We start from the raw sequence: 17,308 nt of genomic DNA, 5'->3' as shown, positions 1-17,308 counted from the left end.
AAAAGAGATATTCAGACACAGACTTTATGATGATTATATATATATTTTTCAATGCCAGTGCTGCTCAGCCCTCAGCATAACTTCAGTTTTCATGAAATAAACAGTGACTATATTAAATTCCACCTTTCTGAAACTGAAATCTGAGCTCAGGTGAAAGTTTCTTCTTTTCCAAGAAGCTGAGCCTGTGTTCCATTAAGAGACAAGGTTCTCCAAGTGAGGGGAGCTGCGCCTGGGTCCTGCCTGCAAGTCACAACGCCACCAGCTCACGATGGAGGTCTCAGTGGACAGAAATCAAAAGTCTTAAGACAGTGGGTGACCCAGATTGCCGTAGAGGTCAGGCCTGCGGTGCTGGAACACAGGCAGTTGTTTGCGTAACTGCTGCAGATAGTTGAGGTCAATTCGGGCAAGGCAAAGGCCTGGTCCTTCGGAGCAGCGGGCCACCACTGTTCCCCAGGGATCTACCACCATGCTATGTCCATAACTTGCTCTCTTCTCATGGTGGCGTCCACACTGTGCTGCCGCCACTACGTAGCACTGGGTTTCAATGGCACGGGCCCTCAACAACACCTAGGGATGGAGGAGATGGCTGTTCACTCAAGTACATGTAGCAGCTGGTAGGGAAGTGATAAGCCATGGACATTACAGCCCAATCTACCCATTGTGACCATCCTGATAATTGCCTGTGAATGATTTACTACTCTCAGAGGCAACAATCTGGGGAAATGAATTTTCTCATTAGGTGGGAAGGAGAAAGAAAACCTTTTAGCTGGTAGAACCAAGGAAGGAGAATGAAGTAAGAAAGGCCCTTACGTTCTGAAGAAGTATTCTCTTACCTCCCAATGGGCTGGGCCTGTAACAGATCCAAAAGCCGAAGGGTAGGTAAGTATTTCTGCTCCTGCCTGAACCAATGCCAGAGAGAGTTCAGGGAACCGCATGTCATAGCAGATAGCTAGACCAATCTGGAATGAAAAACAACCTATTTAGCCCCCCTCGCCCCACTCCAGTACTCTTGCCTGGAAAATCCCATGGACGGAGGAGCCTGGTAGGCTGCAGTCCATGGGGTCGCTAGGAGTCAGGCACGACTGAGCGACTTCAGTTGCACTTTTCACTTTCATGCATTGGAGAAAGAAATGGCAACCCACTCCAGTGCTCTTGCCTGGAGAATCCCAGGGACGGGGGAGCCTGGTGGGCTGCCATCTATGGGGTCGCACAGAGTCGGACACGACTGAAGGGACTTAGCGGCAGCAGCAGCAGCCCTTATGTCACAGCATTTGGTCATAACCCTGCTACCCATCTCCTTAGGGCTTTCTGTCCTCTATCACCACTTTCAAGGATTCCTGTTCTCTTCCCTCTTGTTCCTCTCCTACCCTCATCCTTTCACAGTGCCCACCTTGCCTGCTGGTGTGCTGATAGGAGACTCAAGACTGGGCCCAGGTATGGTAGAGTTGCTTTCACGCATAGGCCCCTGTCCTGGAATCTCTACATCACACAGATGCGTCTTCCTGTAGGTGGCCACTACTGACCCTAGAGTAAGAGAGAAAAAGAATACTCAGTGCTAGTGCCCTAGAAAGCCAGCTTAGATTCTCTCCTCCCAAAGAGGAGATAGCTTATAGGCTAGGAACAGAAGTACAAATACCCCCAAAAACCCCTGGCCAAGGAAACAGTTGAGAAAACAGAATTCTGGAGAATCTTAGGTATAATTGCCTGAGGAGGCAGGCTAAAGAGTCTCACCCATGTTGTTCAGAATCACATGACAGTTGTAGATTTTCTGAGTCTGCTCCCAGTCCTGGCCACGCTCATGGAAACCACCCAAGGACAGCCAGAGTCCACATTCCCTGAGGGGGAGGGGACACTGGCAACTCTTCTCAAGGTTCTACCCTCATATCTGGCAATCCTAGGACATTACTCAGAAAGAAACTACCTCTCCCTCCCCCTTTCCTTGATACCTGGCAAGCTGGGTATATTCTTCCAAAAGGTTCCCACCCAGTGGCTCAGACAGGCGTTGTGTCTCTTCAGGGTCCCGTGCAATGAAGTCAAATGCCTCAGGCAGGAAAGCCAGGCAAGCGCCCAGCCTGGCAGCCTCCCGAATCAGCTCAGCACATGTTTTAAAGTTCTGCTCCTTGTCTGGGGTCGATGTTACCTGGCACACAGCCACCAGGGGCAGTTCCCAGGAAGAAGATGAGACGGCCATAGTTCTGAGTCTGTAAATGGCATAGGCAGGCCTCAGACTGACTAGCATGGGGAAGCCTAAGTTTAAGGATAAGAGGCTAAAATAGGGAGACAGGAAAGCTGGCCTTTCCTTTAATTTTACTCAAAGGGCACAATGACCCACGGCATAATGACCACTAATCAGATATTTCTGTGGATGGTTGGTGCCCCAGTGTTTCCCACCATCCATACATTTAACAAACATTTACTGAGTATCTATTATGTGCCAGGCAACTGAGCACAAAACATGTTACCTGAGTGGAGCACAAAGTACTGAAAATCGAGGTATCCGGAGTCCAGGACACGAAAGAAGGGACAGGAGTTGGTGAGGAGGCCTGATGATGAAGCCCAGCCTGAAGAAAGTGAGAAATCAGGACACCAACCCCTTTCTCAAGCAATACATTTCTAAGATCCCCTGACCTCTCTCTTCATACTGTGAGGCTGAATCAGGACCCTCCCTGTAAAACCTCTCAAATCGTCAAAACATGCTTTATCATAGGTAATTATGGGCTACCGGAAGAGATCATAAAGTGGGAAGATGGAGGAAAGGTCTTTGATCTCACATTAAATTAAAGCTTTTTCCTCAGACAAATATTTCCACAATTCAAAAGCCCTCTCCGAGATACTTCCTTGGTCTTCCCAGCTTCTCTTCTTGACTGTGCAGCTGCACAGTCAGTTTTATTGACGCAAAGCATATTTCCCCACAAAAATCTCTGAGGGAAGTTCACCCTCCCTCGTTTCTCACCACCCAGTGGTGGGCAGGGGGGCACTGGCACCCGGATTTCAACCAGCGCCCCACTCTCCAGTTAACCCTTTCTTTCCCGCGCCTCCCAGGGGCAGCGTCTCTTGCACAAGTTAAAGCACCACAGGTGGAATTCATCGGGGTGGGGGGGATAGGTAGTAGGTCCTACATTAAGATATGGCCAAAATCATCCGCGGGAACCGAACAAAACTGCGGCCTGGAGGTGGAAGTGCCAGGGGCGAGTGGGCGGTAACTCCGAGACCGGACGTGACGCAGGGCAGGGGGCTGAGCCGCGAAGGCCGGAAGCCTAGCAAGCGGTGAAGATGGCGGAGAACGGCGGTCGCGCCGGCAAGAGCAGCGGGAGCGGCACGGGGAAGGGGGCGGTGTCTGCAGAGCAGGTGAGGACCAGGGAACGTGAAGTAGGGCGAGCTGGCTGGGTCCAGAGTCGTTGTGAGAGGAGGGGGTAAAGCCTGTGGCTGTGCAGACCTTTACTCAGTCCCGCATTTGCGTGGCCATCCAGAGAGGGGAGGGTCCTTCGAGAAGCTAGCCGAGCCCCCGGGGAGAGAGTAGGCGGATTGGTGGGTGAGAGCCACGCCCCCTCGGAGGGTTGGGTGAGCCTAGGCGAGAGAACGTCTCGGGGAAGCAGGGGCTGGGAGGATGCGCATGTCTGAGGAAAAATGGGTGGCCACTTTCCCCACTTTGCCTCCGCACCTTGGAACAGGATATAGCTAGGTGAAGTAGGTCATGACGAGTCCTAGGGGGTTAGTCGACGGACGGATAGTGGAGTCTGTTACTTGACCCTGAAGCCACGCTGAAAATCGTCGTCACTGCAGAGCCACGTGACTCTCATACTCGAACTGTCTAGTGTTTCATACTGTTTTGAGAGTCATTACTGGATTGAATTTAGACACCAGAAATCCTTTACTAAAAATTTGAGCGTGCATTTCTCCCGTTTGATAAGTTAATCAGAAGGCCGTTTGTGGCTTGGGAACCGTGGTTTGCTGATAGTGGGGCTAGTGTTTGTTAATGGGTGGAAAGAAATTCGTGTAATAGGAAAACGTAATTAAAACAATAGCTCTTTTAATTATAGGTTTGTCTATCAGTTATTTGTTGAACAGTTACTGTAGGCAGAGGTATTCTGCATAAAGATTTTTAAAACTCCTGCAATCAAAGAGCTTTTAGTCTGGTGAGAAAAATAAGACATACAGAAAATGCTAATATGAGGCAGAAGTATATGTATGAGAGATATGAAATAGTATGGAATTTGGGGGGAGGGGAGAACAGTTTTTAGACAATGTATACAATGTTTTGCACAGTGATATAAAACAAAATATACTATGTGCTTCAGTTCAGTCGCTCAGTCGTGTGACACTTTGCAACCCCATGGACTGCAGCATGCCAGGCCACCCTGTCCATTACCAACTCCCAGAGTTTACTCAAACTCCTGTCCATTGAGTCGGTGATGCCATCCAGCCTTGTCATCCTCTGTCGTCCCCCTTCTCCTCCTGCCTTCAATCTTTCCCAGCATCAGGGTCTTTTCAAATGAGTCAGCTCTTCGCATCAGGTGGCCAAAGTACCTGATGTGCATAATAAATGTTAGTTATTTTGTTTTGTAAAAAAGATCATCTTTCAGCTCAGTTCTAAAGGATGAGAGAAGTTAGTCAAGCAAAGAAGAAACTGGAGGATTTTCTAGGTAGAGGGAATATGTGTTTAAAAACACTGTGGCATGAAACTTCCTGATATGTTTGGGATGCAGATGGACTTAAAGTTTGGAATGGATTACTGCAAGACTTGAAAGTGGAGAAAAGGGGACAAAAGAGGAATCTTGGATGTCCTTCAGGTTTCTGCCTTGGGTGGTGCCTTTAGGGAATGTAGGAAGATGTACAGGTTTGGGGGGAAAATAAGTTTGAATTTGAGTTTCTTGTGGGACATACAGGTAGAGACATTTAGTAGATAGTTTGATTCATAATGTCAGGTTACAGAAGTCTGAATTGGAGATACAGAGAATTACACATTTATGAATGATAGATAAAGCCATGGTTGTGGGTGAAATCACCTAAGGTTTGTACAGAAAGTGAAAAAAGGAGTAGAATACAGTGAAACCAGTTTTAAGGGATGATAGAGAAAAAGAGGCTGTCAGAACAGACTGAATAATTGTGGTAATTGAGTTCTGAGGCTGTCCTTGCTTAACATTCTCTGACCTTTGTTTGTGTTCCATACAGAACACTGGGTAAACAATATTTATCACTGCTTCAAATCTGAGCCATATAGACAGGATGGAGGCAAGTGGCACATTGTGCTGGGCGCTTTACTTGTTTCATCTTCTGTTACTTAATTACTGCCATTTGAAGTAGCAGTGTTGTCCTCAGAATGTTTGAGTTTCGGAGGCTTTAACTTACTCAGACTGGGAGAGTTTTTAATTGAGGGACTTGAGAATCAGACAGACCTATTTTTTCCTGCTTATACCATGATCCTATTAGAGATATTTGAGCTGAGCCTGAAGGATTGGATAAATTTGAACAGATGGCAGTAGAAACAGAATATAGAGAATAGGGTAAGAGGAGATTTAGAGAAAGTATAGATTGACATGAAGTGCAGTGACTACTTTGTTTAGCTAAATCATGAGTTACAAGTTATAAAGATATAATCCTTAAAGTATACTGAGTCTTTGCATGGCAAAGAATTCAGGACTTTTTAATGTAAGCAGTGAAGAACTCATAGAAGGATAAATGTTATACCATTGATTTTTTTAATTATTACATAAAATAATACATATTCATTGTAGAAAACACAAGAAAAAGTACAAGATAAATAAATTACCCATGGCCCTACTATCCAGAGATAAATATTCTTACCATTTTGAAATTTATCCTTTGAGAGGTTTTTTCCCCCTTCTTTATGTTTTTGTACATGTGTATTTTACACATTTGCATCTTTAATTTTATGTAGTATTCTAAATATAGTTATTTGCTATTGCATAATTGCTTTTAAGCTTAATACTATATCATGAATATTTTTCTGTGTCATCCAAGTGCTAGAAGAATTAAATTAGCAACAATGTATAGGATGGATTTGGAGAGTCCAAAAATGGGGAGATAATCTAAAAGACTGTTGCAGTACCTCAGACAAGAGGTAATGAGGCCTTAAATTGGCATGATCAATGTCAGTAAGCCTAAGAAAAATTGCTGAGGTAGAGACAATAAATTTGGCAGTTGATGGGATAAGAGTGTGTTCAAAAATGAAACCAGGGTTTCCTACCAGGCTAGAGTTGTGTCATTAGCAGAAAGAGGGAGACAAGAAGAAGAGCAGTTTAAAATGGAGTAAAAGGACTTCTCCCTGGTGGTCCCAGGGTTAAGACTCTGAGCTTCCAGTGCAGGCCGTGCGGGTCTGAACCATGGTCAGGGAACTAGGATCCCCCTGTTTGAGTTGCCAGAAAAGGGGAAAAAAAAAAGGAGTAAAAGAAAGTTCAGCTTTGAATGACCTGAGTTTAAGGTATCTATAGGACATTTAGGTGGGGCTGTTTTGTAACAGCAGGTACTGTTTATTGAGAATCTGTTGTATGTTGGGTAATGTCCTAAGTCCTTGATGTAATTAATGAATCCTCTGAAGGCAATGGCACCCCACTCCAGTACTCTTGCCTGGAAAATCCCATGGACGGAAGAGCCTGGTAGGTTGCAGTCCATGAGGTCGCTGAGGGTCGGACACGACTGAGCGACTTCACTTTCACTTTTCACTTTCATGCATTGGAGAAGGAAATGGCAACCCACTCCAGTGTTCTTGCCTGGAGAATCCCAGGGACAGGGGAGCCTGGTGGGCTGCCGTCTATGGAGTTGCACAGACACGACTGAAGTGACTTAGCAGCAGCAGCAGCACAACATTGTATGAGATAGATACCTCTAATTTTTTGGTGAAAAAACTTAGATTCAAAAAAGACATGACTTGGGAATTCTCTGATGGTCCAGTGGTTAGGACTTGGTGCTTTCCCTGCCATGGCCCAGGTTCGATCCCTGGTCAGGGAACTAAGATTCCACAAGCCTCATGGTGTGGCCAGACATTTAAATAAAGTGAATTAGGAGGTGAGGAAGTGGAGGCAGTGAGTATAGACTGGTCCTAAAAACTTTGATGAAGAGAAAGGATGAGAATCATCATTTGATAAGCTCAGAAAAATTTTTACAGTTGAATATGTTTGCCTGGAGAATCCCCATGGACAGAGGCACCTGGCAGGCTATAGTCCAGGGAATCACAGAGTCAGACGTGACTGTGCAACTGAGCACACAGCACATGTTAGTCAGAAAAGGGGGCACTGAACTAAAAAGAAGATATTAAGTGCAGTGACAGCCCAGAATATGCTTTTCCAGATGCATCCAGTCATAATTCTCTACCTCTTTTATTATTCCATTAAAGCCAGTAAGAGTAAATATCATGTAGATAAGACCTTGGGGTGATAAATATAATGATTATAGATTTTCCCCATACTTATCAAAACTATATGGTATCAAACAAAAAAGAAAGAAAACAAAAATAAATCAAATGGAAATAGTTTGACTCATTAAGAGATTATTATGTTACAAGCCAGGAATAATACATTAATAGAAAATGAATTCTTAGAGTTAGACCATGGTAAAAGTAGCAGTCCTGCAGTCCACTGTTATTTTATCCACCCCCACATTCCACCAGCCTTGGTTTCATGATCTGTATTTTACAGAAGGTAAAATGTCTTATAATGAAGGTACATGTCTTATAATGTTTTTTGTTGCTTTTGTTGTTTGTTTTAGAATTAAATGAAATAAAGAGTCCAGCAAAGTACCTGGCACATAATAATGCACCCTTACTGTGCAAACTGTGGTGGAAGGAAGGCAGGTTATTGTAGGGCTATAAAAGATACAGGTGTTTTAAAAGAAGTTATATTTACATTTTTTAAATTTTCAAAGAAGATAACAATAAAGTTTAGAGGTAGCCAGTATGATGGAAAATAAAGAACATAGTATGTGAAAATAGAAAAAGTTTTCTATCAAAAAGTGTAAGAAATTGATAGGTACTTATATGTGAGTACATACAAGGAGTTATTATGGGGCGAGGGGGTGGCAAGAACTGTTTCCTTGAAGAATCTATGTTGAAACGTGAAGAATGAATTAGAGTTAGGCAGAGAAAAATGCGATGAGAAAGGTTTGGGTAAGTGTACTCCTTGGAAGAAAAGTTATGACCAACCTAGATAGTATATTCAAAAGCAGAGACATTACTTTGCTGACTAAGGCCCGTCTAGTCAAGGCTATGGTTTTTCCTGTGGTCATGTATGGATGTGAGAGTTGGACTGTGAAGAAGGCTGAGCGCCGAAGAATTGATGCTTTTGAACTGTGGTGTTGGAGAAGACTCTTGAGAGTCCCTTGGACTGCAAGGAGATCCAACCAGTCCATTCTGAAGGAGATCAGCCCTGGGATTTCTTTGGAAGGAATGATGCTAAAGCTGAAGCTCCAGTACTTTGGACACTTCATGTGAAGAGTTGATTCATTGGAAAAGACTCTGATGCTGGGAGGGATTGGGGGCAGGAGAAGGGGACGACAGAGGATGAGATGGTTGGGTAGCATCACTGACTCGATGGACGTGAGTCTGAGTGAACTCCAGGAGTTGGTGATGGACAGGGAGGCCTGGTGTGCTGCGATTCATGGGGTCGCAAAGAGTCGGACACGACTGAGCAACTGAACTGAACTGAACTGAACTAGGTAGGGTGTGGATTCTCTGCAAGTGCCTGAAGGTAAATGATAGGGGAATTGCAAGTGGTTCTGCTGGGCCATGGGCTTCCCTGGTGGCTCACAGGGTAAAGAATCTGCCTGCAGTGCGGGAGACCTGATAGGGCTGAGCGTTAAGAGGTGAGAGGACTGATTGCAAGAGGTAGCAAGCACCAGGTCTGTAGGACTTTTTTTCTGCTGTCTTCAGGAGTTTGGGTTTTATCCCGTGAGCAGTGGGAATAATTGAAGGTTTAGGCATAGGATGGTTAGATTTAAATTTAAGGTTACTTGTGCTGAAGTGTGGGGAATGGATTGAAGGAGGCAAGTGTGGAACTCACCTAGGAGGCTCCGTAGTACAGATGAGAGATGATAGTGGATGGATTTGAGGTATTCAGTAGATGGATATGATTTAGAAGTTAATTGAGGGTGGATAGTGAGTTGAGGATGATTCCAAGGCTTCTGGAATTAAGATCTCTTCCTGCTCTAAAAATTACTAAATTAACATAGGTAATATAAGCTACCTCATGACATTGCTGTTAGCACTGTAAAGTCATCTGGTCATCTTGGAGAAGTTTATAGCAACACACAGTAGAAATTATAATAATGTTAATACCCTTTTGACTCAGTCTTACTTAGGGGAGTATGATTCAAGAGAAATGACTGTAAAGTTTTTGTACTGTTTGTCCAGATAGGTAAAATTCGTGCTATTTATTACAGAAAAATTGGAAATAACCTAAATATCCCAACAAGAGAATAGCTAGATGGTTTATGTATTAAAAGAAATTATCAATAAGGTTTAAATGCTATATAGCCCTTAAAAATTAGAATACCATGTCCTGTAGATGAATATATAAAATGTCACACACATATATATACACACACAGGAGAATATTATTCACTTGTAAAAAAGAAGAAAATTCTGCTATTTGTGACAAAATGAATGAACCCTGAAGGTATTATGTTCAGTGAAAATAAGTCAAAGAAAGAAAAGTACTTAATGATCTCATTTATATGTGGAATAAAAAACACAAAATTGAACTCAGAAACAGAATAGATTGGTGCTTTGGAGTGCGAAGAGGGGGAATGAGTGAAGGGGGGGTCAAAAGGTAACAAAATTGGAGTTATAACACGAATGAGTTCTGGGGATCTAATGTATAGCATGACAACTGTGGTTAACCGTACTGTGTTGTATACTTGAAAGTTGCTGTGAGCAGAAATCTTAAAAGTTCTCATCACAGAAGTAACTGTGAGGTGATGGATATTTATATTATTGTGCTAATCATTTCCACATATATATATAAAATCATAATGTTGTATACCTTAAACTTACACAGTGCTCTGTGTGAATTATCTTTGTTTTGGGGAGCACTGTGTGTCTTGTGGGAGCTTAGTTCCCCAAACAGGGATCAAACCCAGGACCCCTGCAGTGGAAGCTGAGTCCTAACCACTGGTTTACCAGGGAAGTCTCCTATCAATTATATTTGAAGAAAACTGGGAACTAACAAACAAAAAAAGATGATCATGTCCTGTAAAATTATTTCTACATGCCAGTTATGAGAATGTGAGCGCTCTGTATAGTTGTCAGGCTTGAAGTTACTTTAGAATAGGAACAGTAGGGACTTCCCTGGTGATCCAATGGTTTGCACTCTGCCTTTGCATTACAGCGATTGTGGGTTAGATTCCTGATCAGGAAACTAACATCCTGCTACCCCTCACGGCCGACAAAAAGGAAAAAGAGTTGGTATTTTGATTGGATTCTTTTTCAGGAGGAGTGTTTATGTGTGAGATGATTTAATAGGGCTGAGGGAGTCAACAGTGGCCTGGCCATCTCTGCTTATTCTAGGGTTGTTAAGTATAGGGTTGAAATACAGTGTTGTTAATCAGCAAGAATGTTTGAAGAAAAGTTGGAATTTAAAAAAATTTCTTTGCCTTTAGTGGTGTTAAACTGGTGGTTGAAAAGTAGATTCCTACTAATTATTATACTAAAGAAAATAATTTCAGGTCTCAGAAATTTTAGACATTTAAGCTGATTTCATTAATGTATATTATACATTGTAAAACAATACAAAAAACAACAATTGTTGTTATACAACAGTACAAAATATTATACAACATATATCTAGAAGAATGGATATCATTCAGATGCTAGGAGGGCATCTGGACTCTAGCTTAGTTGTGAAGTTTTCTTAGATGAAAGTATTTTGAGGTTACATTGACAGTGGAGAAAATGCTAATTATAAATGGAATAGTTTCGATATAGGTAATGAAGGTGAAGGGAAAACAGCTTGTAGATGAGTGAGATTTCCGATGCATCTGCTGAAGTGAGTGGATGAAGCAGATTGAGATGAAAGGATGGTGGCTGGGAGAGGGAAACAAGCTGCTGGAATGACAAGTTCCTCACCAAATCTATTCCTTCATTTATTGGGCCTTAGAAGGGTGCAGAGGTGGTACGCACAGCGTGATACTAGCTGCATATGAATCTTGCAGAGAGAGAGCTAGAAAGAAGGGATCCTAGTAAAGATGAGGTGCTTAGTCATCGATGGCAGTGAGCATGGAGATAATGGAAGGGACCGTGAGAGATTTGGTAATGGTTTGAATGAGTGGGCCTGTTGCTCTCAGCTGACCATGAGGGTCCAAGGGACATTCCGTTTGGAGAGAGGTCATGATGGTAATTAATGTACTTCCCTGCTTACAAAACTGTTCCACATTCATTCATTCATGTGATAGAACAGCCCTGTGAAGTAGGTATCACCTGCATATCACAGGTAAGAAAACTAGGCTCAGAGAGATTAACCCAGTGGTTTTCAGTTCTGGCTGCACATCAGAATTTCATGGGAGATCTTCTCTGAAATACTGAGGCCAGAGCCTCACTCCAAGTGGCTGTGTAGCTGCTCTGAGGTTCCACTATTCATGCTTTAAAACTGGTCCCCTGATCCTCACTCGTAGCCAGGATTAAACGAATAGGGCTAAAACTGTCACGTTCCTAGAACCAATACGTGACAGAGACAAAACCTGAAACCTAGTCTTTTGCCTTTCGTCTGGTATTTCTTTCCAGATACAGTCAGCAGAGCACTATACTAGATGTGTTGCTGCTAGTGGTATTAGTACCCAGGCTGACTTTCAGTCTGTTTTAATTCTCTGCTCAGTTTCTGGGGAAGAAGCAGCTGGTCGTAATCACTTCTCTGGGCCTTTAAGTATGTTATTATGCTTCTTTTGCACCACTACCCACCCCGCCCTCACCCCCAATTTCTTCAGGCTTCAGTTAAGGCATTCTCTCTCCTGAAACCTATTATCAGTTAGGATTTACAGGCTGCAGATACGGGCTTTGGGCCACTTATTTTTTTAAAGGACTGTTTTAGAAGGATGGTGGTAGAACTGAACACAGACTTGAACATAGTGAAAAGACACATTACTCATCTACGCCACACAAAGTCCAAGAGCTAGGGCAGCTTCAGGGATTTCAGGAAAGGAATAGAGGATAATCTTTACAGGACAACGGTCAGTGTTGGGGCTTCCCTGGTGGCTCAGATGGTAAAGAATTTGTCTGCAATGCAGGAGACACAGGAAATGGTGGTTCATTACCTGGGCCGGGAAGATTCCCTGGAGGAGGAAATGGCAACTCACTCCAGTATTCTTGCCTGGAAAATCGCATAGATAGAAGAGCCTGCTGGGCTACAGTCCATCAGGTCGCAAAATATCAGAGGTGACTGAATACTACATAGGTGTCTTAGCTCCAGCTGCATTTTGTACCTGTTGTCTCTCCTGTAGAGAGACTCTAGTATAGAATAGGTTACTGTCCCTGTGGTCAAGGAGCAAGGGTCCTGTAATTAGTAGCCCCACAAGAACCCCAGTGAATTAGGAGGGGCAGATCCCTAATGAGAGGGATGCTGGGCAGACCCAAACAAGAACTACTCACTACAAAGCCTTTCCTTTACCTGCAAGTTTAAGCTCCCCCGTAGGTGTTCCAGTAGCTCTCCATTTCCATTCTTACAACAAATGCCTCAGTTCAGTTCAGTCGCTCAGTCGTGTCCGACTCTTTGCGACCCCATGAATCGCAGCACGCCAGGCCTCCCTATCCATCCCCATCTCCCAGAGTTCACCCAAACTTATGTGCATCGAGTCGGTGATGCCATCCAGCCATCTCATCCTCTGTCGTCCCCTTCTCCTCCTGCCCCCAATCCCTCCCAGCATCAGAGTCTTTTCCAATGAGTCAACTCTTCGCATCAGGTGGCCAAACTATTGGAGTTTCAGCTTCAGCATCAGTCCTTCCAATGAACACCCAGGACTGGTCTCCTTTAGGATGGACTGGTTGGATCTCCTTGCGGTCCAAGGGACTCACAAGAGTCTTTTCCAGCACCACAGTTCAAAAGCATCAATTCTTCAGCACTCAGCTTTCTTCCATCCAACTCTCACATCCAAGCGTGACCACTGGAAAAACCATAGCCTTGACTAGACGAACCTTTGTTGGCAAAGTAATGTCTCTGCTTTTTAATATGGTATCTAGGTTGGTCATAACTTTCCTTGCAAGGAGTAAGAAATTAAAAATTTCCTGGCTGCAGTCACCATCTGCAGTGATTTTGGAGCCCCAGAAAATAAAGTCTGACAGTTTCTACTGTTTCCCCATCTATTTCCCATGAAGTGATGGGACCAGATGCCATGATCTTCGTTTTCTGAGTGTTGAGCTTTAAGCCAACTTTTTCACTCTCCTCTTTCACTTTCATCAAGAGGCTAACAAATGCCTAGGCCTCACCAAACTAAGTTGCAAGTTGGCCTAGCCACTTAGCTGGCACTCAGTGTTGGTTGAATGGAGTTCCAGACAGACATAAGTTACAAATTGCAGACCATGTTGTATTCCTTTTGCCAGGTAGGTGCCTACTACTGCGTCTTTGTAAAGCCTGCCATGCTGTGTTGTATGTTGTTGTTCAGTGGCTAAGTCATGTCCAACTCTTTGCGACACCATGGACTCCAGAGTGCCAGGCTTCTCTCTCCTCTAGTGTTTCCTGGAGTTTGCTCAGATTAATTTTCATTGAGTTGGTGATGCTGTCTAACCATCTCATCCACTGCTGTCCTCTTCTCCTTTTGCCTTCAATCTTTCCTAGCGTCAGGGTCTTTTCCAGTCAGTCGGTTGTATGTTGACCCTCTGCCATTTCCACTGTCCCCTCTCTCACCTTATCTCTTTCTCATCTTCTTAGGTAATTGCTGGCTTCAACCGTCTTAGGCAGGAACAGCGGGGCCTGGCATCCAAAGCAGCTGAGCTGGAGATGGAATTGAATGAGCACAGGTGAGGAGCAAACAGTAGGAGGGTTGGAAGGGCCGCTTTGTACGAGGGTTGCAGCAGAGTGGGACTGAGTTCTCAGACCCTGCGTTGTCCTCCTACCTCAGCCTAGTGATTGATACTCTGAAGGAGGTCGATGAAACCCGCAAGTGCTACCGCATGGTTGGAGGGGTGCTGGTGGAGCGGACCGTCAAAGAGGTGCTGCCTGCCCTGGAGAACAACAAGGAGCAGGTGAGCAAGAATCCCCATATAGATGCTCTGAGCAACCAGGGCGTAAGGAAGGGGAGGCTCGGGCTTTAGGGAATGTGGGGAGGAAAGCGTGGGTAGGGACTCACATTGAAGACAGCATAAATAGCCTGTTGGCCTGTGCTCTTTATGTTATGCTAAGTCTAACTCCTTAGACAAAGGAGTTGCTGACTGTGCCTCTCACCATGGGCTCTGTGACCTGGCTGAGCTGGGAGAAGGAAGGTGGTTAGAGTGGAGTTTTTCACAGGGTAGTCCATGGGCACCTGCATCCAGATCACCTGGAGGACTAATTTAAAATGCAGCTTCCCAGACCCTCTCCTGTACCCACTGATTCAAAACTGCTGGGGATGGGAGCCACGAAGAGCATTTTAAAAATAATCAGCCAAGGTGATTCTTATGTATACTAAAGTTTTTAAACCATTGTTTTAAAGAAAGGAATCCTTTTAGTGTCTGGGCTCTACTATTAATATTTGGTTAAAGATGAGGTTAGAGGTATCATCTGTCCTTCACTTCCCCCAACCACTGTCTATAACAGATGGGGGAAGGGAGTCCTGAAATCCTTACATAATCCCTGTTGCTTGCCCTCTAGATACAGAAGATCATTGAGACACTGACACAACAGCTTCAGGCAAAGGGAAAAGAACTAAATGAATTCCGGGAAAAGCACAACATTCGTCTCATGGGGGAAGACGAGAAGCCAGCAGCCAAGGAAAACTCAGAAGGCGCTGGGGCTAAGGCCAGCTCCGCTGGCGTGTTGGTCTCCTAGAAACCAAAGGCTTCTCTTTGTTTTCTACCCTGATTCCCACTTCTTATTTCTCCTTATTGTTATTATTATTTTCTCTGCTATTGTAATATTTTTTTGTTAATTAAATGTTTTGGTCAGAATGCGTAGCTCTAGCCTCAACCTTTCAACCCAATATGATGGGTAGAATTTGCATGGGGCATGGATAACCATATGATTTGTGGTTTTGGTTCTATCAGGTTAATGGCTCACAGTATCAGACTAGGTCTTATATTTTATCCTTTCCTTTGCAAATAAAGATGCATCTCCTTATTTACTTCCCTCCCCACCAAAAGATTCAGAGACAGTGTTGACTCTCAGGTTGCAATTTAATCAGCATTTGAAATGAAGATAGCTCTGTGATAATGCTTTGAGTTTGCAACAAAACAGAGGCTTGGCAATGTATCTTGGCACTATTCTTTAGATAAAGATGTCTAGAATGCAAACCTGTGGACTAGCTGTCCTGCCATCCTCACCAAAACCCCCAACCAGGTAGAGCTGATCATTCCAAAGGCAGGTGCGATGGCCCACGCGTTTTAGTCCACGGTCGGCACAGGGGAAGTGGAACCACAGAGGAGGAGACTTTCCTGTTAGGCAAGGGCAGAGGGTGGTTATTGAGGCAGCAGCATCCTGGACCCCATGGGGCTCAAGAAGACCAAAGCCTTGCTCATTGTTTTTCTCCTCCCGTGATTTGCACGCCTCTCCAAAATCTTACATTCTGTGTATTCCTTTCAGTTGTCGACTAATTCTTCCTCCTCCCTACCCCTTTACTCCATCCTTAATTTCTCTGTAGTCTTCAGGTTCTGTCTTCCCACCTTTTCCCCTTCTCAACCATTAAGCTGGCTCTTACGGGTATCATAGATGTAGAGGTCATTGCAGATGGTGTCTCTGGCTCTGTTCAAAGTTTCTCCACCGAACAGGACAGCAAAGGGACCAACCACAGAACATGAGTGATGGCGCAGGCCTCGAGGCCCCTGCCGGGACCCCTGCCCGCTGCTCACGAGCCTTGAAAGCTTTTCCATCAAATGGGGGGCAACAGGTGGTTCCTCCTTGAGGGAGAAAGAAGGGACGGACTGGAGGGATTTGGGCATCCAAAGTTTAGTCGCGTTCTACCCTTAGCGAGATGTGAGTAGACAATACCTTAATCTTCCCATGACTCCAATGCCCAGCTACTTCTGGTTCAGCTGAGTTGCAGCCCCCAAAGAGTAATAGCTGGTGACCTGGGTGGGGCCCAGGACTTTGGAGCAAAGCAGCACAGTGACCCGAGCGTGAAACAGTGTGGCAGCCTTCTTCCTTATAGCTGTGAAATTCAGGCCTGAGTTGGGTTTTTTGGAAAAGTGCTGTATACTGCCTTTTCCCCACTCCCCTCGCCAACGATTGAAGGGAGACACGGGAAAGGGCCACATGTGGTTAAGTTGAGATGAAAGGGAGTTAAACTCTTAGACATGGAAGGTTCCCAGGGAAGAATGGTGCTAGGGTGAGGATGTTAGATAAGCTGCCTGCGAATCTGTTTTTCCAGAGTGCAGGTGAAGGAAGGGTGAACATTTTAGGGCAGAGGAGGTCATACCAATAGGTGCGGGCGCCAGGGTCCAGCCTTAACGTGTAGACGCTTCCATAACGACGCTGAGTGCGGGTCCCGCCCTCCCGGCCTGCTACCCGCAGCTCTCGGTCGGAGATTCGGGTACAGGTGTGACTACTGAGGCCTGCGGGGGGGCAGCTGCCGGAGCCGGCGGTCCACTCCTCCCACACACCGCGGTCCGTGTCCAAAGCGGTCACAGTGGCCGAGCGGCGCGACCCGTCCCAGCCGCCCACCACGCAGAGCCAGCGACCGCCCACCGGCGCCGCGTCGTGGTGGCTGCGCCTCGGGCCTCCCCGTGCTGCCGCCCGCACGGCCTGGCCCCCAGCCGGATCGAAGACCACCGTTTCGCTGCTCGGCTCTCTCGCTCCTCCAGCTAGGAGCCCCCCCACCAGATAGAACCGTCCCCGCAGTTCAGTGCATGAATGGAAGGCCCGCGCCAGCAGCGGGTCCCGCGCCACCGGCCGCCAGGTCCAGCCCAAGCCCCGCGCCTCGCCCGCAGCCCCCGCCATGGGACTCGGTAGAGCCGAGCTGCGGGGCCAGCGGCCCGGAGCCTAGCTATATGGAGGCCCAAGCTTCTCCGGAACCGCCCCTACCGGAAGCCCCTCCAGGTCCCCACCTCAAGGCACCCGCTCGCTCCGCCGTCACCCGGCAACCGCTGCCGCAGCTGCAGCACGACGCTGCAAATTGAAGGTCGCAAAGCACTGGTTACCATGGAGACAGGAGACCTGGCGAGCTACCGGGAAGCAGTGCT

At 45.6% G+C, this 17,308-nt stretch overlaps 3 protein-coding genes and 1 non-coding gene across 4 annotated transcripts; 2 read left to right on the top strand and 2 right to left on the bottom strand.

Annotated features, from left to right (window-relative positions):
* Window positions 1–23: 23 nt before the first annotated feature.
* Window positions 24–3,487, bottom strand: NIT1 (nitrilase 1). The gene is made up of 7 exons (XM_069546523.1): window positions 3,120–3,487; window positions 2,463–2,561; window positions 1,947–2,201; window positions 1,732–1,835; window positions 1,391–1,524; window positions 834–959; window positions 24–567 (listed from the first exon to the last, which is right to left on the bottom strand). Coding segments are annotated over exons 1-7 (987 nt in total). The 5' UTR covers window positions 3,122–3,487; the 3' UTR covers window positions 24–300.
* PFDN2 (prefoldin subunit 2) lies at window positions 3,185–15,082 on the top strand. The gene is made up of 4 exons (XM_069546533.1): window positions 3,185–3,348; window positions 13,869–13,957; window positions 14,059–14,182; window positions 14,787–15,082. The coding sequence occupies exons 1-4, from the start codon at window positions 3,274–3,276 to the stop codon at window positions 14,961–14,963; spliced, it is 465 nt and encodes a 154-aa protein (XP_069402634.1). The 5' UTR covers window positions 3,185–3,273; the 3' UTR covers window positions 14,964–15,082.
* On the top strand, window positions 6,898–6,969 carry TRNAE-UUC (transfer RNA glutamic acid (anticodon UUC)). The gene has a single exon. It is a non-coding gene; the product is annotated as a tRNA-Glu (tRNA).
* A 206-nt stretch (window positions 15,083–15,288) lies between the features above and the next one.
* On the bottom strand, window positions 15,289–17,260 carry KLHDC9 (kelch domain containing 9). Its single transcript, XM_069546468.1, has 4 exons — window positions 16,546–17,260; window positions 16,119–16,278; window positions 15,829–16,027; window positions 15,289–15,565 (listed from the first exon to the last, which is right to left on the bottom strand). The coding sequence occupies exons 1-4, from the start codon at window positions 17,064–17,066 to the stop codon at window positions 15,399–15,401; spliced, it is 1,047 nt and encodes a 348-aa protein (XP_069402569.1). The 5' UTR covers window positions 17,067–17,260; the 3' UTR covers window positions 15,289–15,398.
* Between the last annotated feature and the right edge of the window lie 48 nt (window positions 17,261–17,308).

This window comes from Ovis canadensis, chromosome 1 (genome assembly GCF_042477335.2).
Source record: "Ovis canadensis isolate MfBH-ARS-UI-01 breed Bighorn chromosome 1, ARS-UI_OviCan_v2, whole genome shotgun sequence".
NCBI classification, from domain to species: domain Eukaryota; kingdom Metazoa; phylum Chordata; class Mammalia; order Artiodactyla; family Bovidae; genus Ovis; species Ovis canadensis.
This window is presented reverse-complemented; position numbering and strand designations above follow the sequence as displayed.